Raw genomic sequence first — 5500 nt, 5'->3', positions numbered from 1 at the left:
TATATATGTGTGTGTGTGTGTGTGTGTGTGTGTGTGTGTGTGTGTGTGTGTGTATTAATTTTAATCATAACTCAAGACAGGAAGGTGCTAGCCACATGAAATTTGAAGGCCGTACATGTAGAGCAGGGCTAGTCAATCCTGGTCCTGGAGGTCCGCAGCCCTGCATGTTTTACTTGTTTCTCTGCTCCAACACACCCAATTTGAATGGATGATTTTCAGGCTTCTGCAGAACTTGGATGAGGTAATTCACTGACTGAATCAGGTGTGTTAGAGAAGGGAAAAAAAGTAAAACATGCAGGGCTGTGGATCTCGAGGACCAGGATTGACTATCCCTGATGTAGAGGAATGTGTAACAATTTAGCTCGGTCAAAACAGCCCTAACCTGCCTGAAAAAAGATAGTTATTTTGCAGTATGAATATTATTATTAGTCAGAACATGAGACAGGAAGGTGCTAGTCACACCAAATTTGAAGTCATTAAATTATTTAAATGACATGCTCATAATAATTTTACTATCACATTACTTCATCTTTTATCTTTCTCCACAAGACAAGTCAATCTGACCAGTCACGGTTTCACTATACTCTGCTCACCCAAGAACTGCCACCTAAATTCCAACTTTGCCAATCGTGCTTAGGACAAACTCCACCCACAGAAACAAGAAACTCACCCTGTGTACTGCAGAGAAATATTGAGAACCTTACAACCTTTACAGTCAGGTCAAAGAAGACAAGTTTTGGAGAAGCAATCTTTTGTTTAACTTCAGATGTTTGTCAAAAGTAGACATGCACTGTGAGGCAGTAAAAGCCTTTTGTTTTTGTAATCCTCAAAGTCTGCTCATGTTATGTCTTACATATTCACAACCCTGTAAAACAGGTTACAGTGTAAACTGCTGTTGCCTTTGAGTCTTTTTGACCCAACGACCATGAAAAAAAGTGCATACATGTAATAGTTTTTCAATGTTTTTTTTTCCTTTCAGCTGCTCTCTTCTGCCAGGTTGCTACAGCAAGTAAACTCACATGAGAGATGGAGAAATTGTTTCATACCAGATCCCCTTCCTGACACAACCTGGCCTCAAACCTACAGCCTTAGGATAATGAGACTGTAGCATTTACTGCCGAGCTGCCACAGCCCCTTATGTATGGTAACACTGATAAAACCTTTGATTTGTTGTTAGTTTGATGTTTGTTGTAAAGTTTCCAATGTTTAGATTATTTACAATCACAACACAGAAAGTAGGGAAGTGCAATATTGCACATGTCACGATATATCATGAAAAATCTTCAGATGGTAATAATACGCCAACAAGCGACAAAAACAATTAACGTTAACAGATGATGTATTATTGTGTCGCACTAGCCTAGACCACACTTCATAACAAGTGACTGCAGTTTGAACATTTTTTTACCCAATGAAGTTCTCGTCATTGTTCAGATTTATATGCATCCACATATTCCAAGAACAGACAAGATAAGACATGTTTAAAATGATTCAATTTATAATTCTCATTTGATGTTTTGTTATTGGTTTTGCAAAGAGAAGCACAGGATCGGCAAAGCTTTTGGAGTTTATAAGAAAGTCACGTAAATTGCGTAATTTTTTTTCTCTGCCACTGGCGAAGGAGGCTGCAGATCTTTTCATCAGCTCAGATTGGGTGGCAGATCATTGCACAGCAAAGATTAGATCACTGAATCATGTTGGCAAGTTTTGGGAGTAACAGCATCTTGTTTTAGGAAATGCTTTAAGGGGATTGGGTGGGCTCTGCTGAGCTCTATATGTATCAGTGAGAGGATTTTGAGTATATGAGCTGATGACAATCAAAGAAGCCTGACTTTGTTTTTTTCCCCCCTTCTCAGCTCTACCTATTGCAGGCTGACAGTGTGGGCTTGTCTGGACAAGAGACTTTGCTATTAAATGGGTTGTTGAAGAAAAAAGTTCACAGAGGATTACAGTGCCACTAACCTGAACTTGGAGCACTGTGGGCTGGAGATGAGGTCTTCGGTGGTCTTTCACTACAGCAAGAAAAATGAATTTTGATAACTCATTCTTAAAAAGCAGCACTTTTTGGACAAACTTTAGATTTGCAAGTTAATTTTAGTAACATCAAATACATAAAACAAAGCATGACAAGAAAATTTGACAAACCAGAGAGGTTAAACGATGTTAATGATTGTTAACAAGCTTTATCATTATGGCACAAAAACATACAAATTCACTTCAGTTGCAGGCATTTTATACTCATCTTTAAGTTAAAACTGGGACTCTACATAAAACATCCAAATGCAATGTCTTGAAATGCAGCCAAGTAACATATTTTTAGTGGTCTCTTATATTTAAATATTGATTTACAGACAAATAAATCAGTTTACTCTTCACCAAACAATCCCAAGTATTTAAAGGCAGCCATTACTGAGAAAATACTTTTCCTGCTTTAGCTGAATCTCCAAGTCTTCTTTTTAAATCTCAGCATATGTCACCACTACACGGTGATTGCTTACCTTTGAGGCGCCTTGTTGCCACTAGTGTTTGGATTCTTTAAAAGTGCATGATGAACAAGACCACTCAAGCTGGCAATCTGTTGCTCCATAAACTTCATTCGCTCTCTGCAGAAACATTAGAAAATTCTACTGATACCACAGCTGCTGCTAACGCAAGCCTAATGAAAACAAGGGAGCTGTTAACAGATTTATCTTTTCTTAAACACTTGAACTCAAATTTCCTTTTCATGGATATAGAACTATTTATAAATCACTCCCAAAGTTAAGCTCTAAACCTTTTTTCGTTTTTATTTGTTCTCCTTTTTTTAAGAAAACAATAGTCATTCACCAGGTAGCCACTAACAACATGGTGAAAAAACAACTGGAAACTATAAAGTATGAAAAAATTCTAAATGTCAGAAAAAGGAGCGTGAACTTTTCCAGTGACATTCTTTGGTAAGCCATAAACTTGGAAAAGAGAGCAACTTTTGTCTTCAGATCTAATCACCTTTTTGTCGGGAAGGATACGGGACATGTTGAGGACACCCAGCAGATTGAGGCTGCAGCTGGGACACAGAGTCAATGTGAACACAACCATTCCTAGCCTCAGTGTTTCTCAGGAGTTTATACGGGAATAAAATATTCTATAACTACAATGAACTGTGTGGAACAATATTTATTTAGCTTAACTGCTGTACTTTCTCATTTCTCTACTTTTTAGAAAAATATTCCCTAAGTATTTCTAAGTGAGGTTTTAAGTTCAAGAGGTAATGATCCGTTTGATCTGCTAGAAAATTTTTGAAGACTTACCAAACCTGGTCAACATTTTCTTAGATTTTTAGTATGTGCATAGTCTGTTGAAGCAAGCCCTTCACTTATGTTTATGTACATTTAAGAAGAAGCTACCCCAGGTACAAAACTGAATAAACCCATTAGCAATAATTGTTTATCAATGTTCAAAGTATAAAAAAATACCACCCATATTTTGTTGTTGGTAGCTACGTCTATGTCCTGATTATCAACGTTTTAGATCCCAGAATCTAAACACGGACTATTAAAACCATTAAAACATAAGTTTGTGTACACAAACCATGCTGAAAAGTAATGTGTGGATTAGTCTGCTACACCTAATTTGCAGGTTTTGAAATTAACAGACAGTGATAGGACACATTATTACTCTTTACTCATGGAGGATGAGAGTTAGAACAAGCACACGAGCTCAAAAACTCATGGTGAATGTAAAACTGGGATGCAGAATTAGTCCATGCTCCCATGCAGTGCTTTAATCCCCCCCACCCCACCCCCACAAATAATTTTTTGGAACATATTGGTCCCCGGGTACTTACTTGTCACTTTGAGCTGAAAGGGGACTCTGGGAGAAACCCTGAGGGTCTGAAATCACAGGTGAACCCACACTGTCCCTGGGCTTAGTCCCTGTAACTTCATCTTTCCTGAAGGATTGTCGCACTGGTGAGCTTCTCTCCATGGGAACCCCATGAGGTGGCACACCATGAGGCGGCACGCCATGAGGCGGAACGCCATAAGGAGGAACGCCATGAGGAGGCATGCCGTGGATATCAATCATTCGTACCTCGGTCATCCGGTGAGGGGATGGAGGAGGAGTCTTGGAATCCAAAGTAGGCAGTTGACTGTTTCTGGACTTCTGTCTGTACAGAGAAGGGTGATCGATAGTGTCTGTAGGACTGGGCCCACCATAAGAGCTTGTGGAGCGGATGGAGGCACGGTGAAATGTCCCCATGCCATGTTCTGGGTGTGGTCCATGGGTGGTTGTCATTCCAATCCTCCCCTCTTGGAGCAGATATGGATCTGCGTACAACCCCTCATTCCCCCTAGCTAGACTGTGGCTCTTCCCACCCAAGTTCTCGTCTGGCTTGACGTCTCGTCTCTCAAGTATGGCGCTCGGACAAGGAGAGTTGGAACGCGCCGGAGGATTCGCATTCGACAGTCTGTCTCTTGGGACAGTGGCACTCCCGGGTACAGAGTTCTGTCGGGGGCCAAATGGGATTCTGGAGGGCGACGGAGGCATTGAGTGGGGAGTTGGGGGGAGTGCTCCCTGCATGGGATGGTGTGAGGGGGGACCCATGGGTGGGTGTCTTAGAGGGTGCTGACCATCACGAGCAGCATGCGCCATCTCGCTCTGCATCTGGAAAAACACCTCAAAGTTACAAAATATTCTAATTAAAAACGTATATAAAACTTGATTATTTAGAATGAAACTAACGTATTTAACAAAATACTTAAAACTTTAAAAACTTGTTATCTTTAGACAACCAATATATTTTCCTTCTGTATCCTGTATACAGGCACTGAAGTTGTCTTGAAACTAAAACATTCATTTAACTCAGTTTTTACTGTTGCTTTTCAAAAGAACATATTGTCAGCACGCTTTTTCAGAAAGAGAAAGTAGCTACTTTCAAGGCTACAAACACTTGATACACTGTATTTCCTGGATATTATGCCCGCAGGCCTTTACAAAACAATATCACAAACTCATGAACACAAGATTTTTCTTTGAGTCAAGATTCTCAAGGTTTGCCTGTCATATGGAAGACTTTTTCTTTTCAGCTTTAAATAAACTTGCTTTATTGAAGATAAGATTGTGGCTTTCTTAAAAAATGCATCCCCAGGGCTAGACTGCAGTTGGTTAATGTGCAACAAAAGTAGTCTAACTTTGTCTCTTTAACCAGTCAGCTATTTTTGTCACTGATTGTTGGTCTAATCACATGTAAGACCTATGGATGGTTAATGCATAATAACAATAGCAGTTTCCAAAGAGGGTATGATAAGGAAAATACGCACAAAAATCTTAGTAAAACCACTAAATGTGGGGAAAATCAATAAGTACAACGGGTAAAATAAGTATTGAACACGTCACCATTTTTCTCAGTACATATATTACTAGAGGTGCTGATCAAACCATAAATGTCCAGAAATTAAGTTATTTGTAATAATGTGGAATGGCACAGGGGAAAAAATATTGAACACATGAAGAAAGGGAGGTG

The 5500-nt window shown here is 39.5% G+C and overlaps 1 protein-coding gene across 15 annotated transcripts in view; it reads right to left on the bottom strand.

Annotated features, from left to right (window-relative positions):
* Positions 1-5500, bottom strand: part of kiaa1217 (KIAA1217 ortholog) — a 116409-nt gene that overhangs the window by 21573 nt on the left and 89336 nt on the right. For 14 of the 15 annotated variants that reach the window (XM_014013358.1, XM_014013366.1, XM_014013371.1 and 11 more), the window contains 3 exons: positions 3824-4641; positions 2499-2603; positions 1963-2012 (listed from right to left, as the gene is read on the bottom strand). In XM_014013358.1, the coding sequence (XP_013868812.1) occupies positions 1963-2012; positions 2499-2603; positions 3824-4641 (973 nt within the window). The remainder of the gene's footprint in view (positions 1-1962; positions 2013-2498; positions 2604-3823; positions 4642-5500) is intronic. The other variant, XM_014013361.1, reaches the window with a different exon arrangement.

The sequence above is a fragment of the Austrofundulus limnaeus genome, unplaced genomic scaffold (genome assembly GCF_001266775.1).
Source record: "Austrofundulus limnaeus strain Quisiro unplaced genomic scaffold, Austrofundulus_limnaeus-1.0 Scaffold100, whole genome shotgun sequence".
Lineage (NCBI taxonomy): Eukaryota > Metazoa > Chordata > Actinopteri > Cyprinodontiformes > Rivulidae > Austrofundulus > Austrofundulus limnaeus.
The sequence above is the reverse complement of the archived record's forward strand: the minus strand, read 5'-3'. Positions and strand labels throughout refer to the sequence as shown.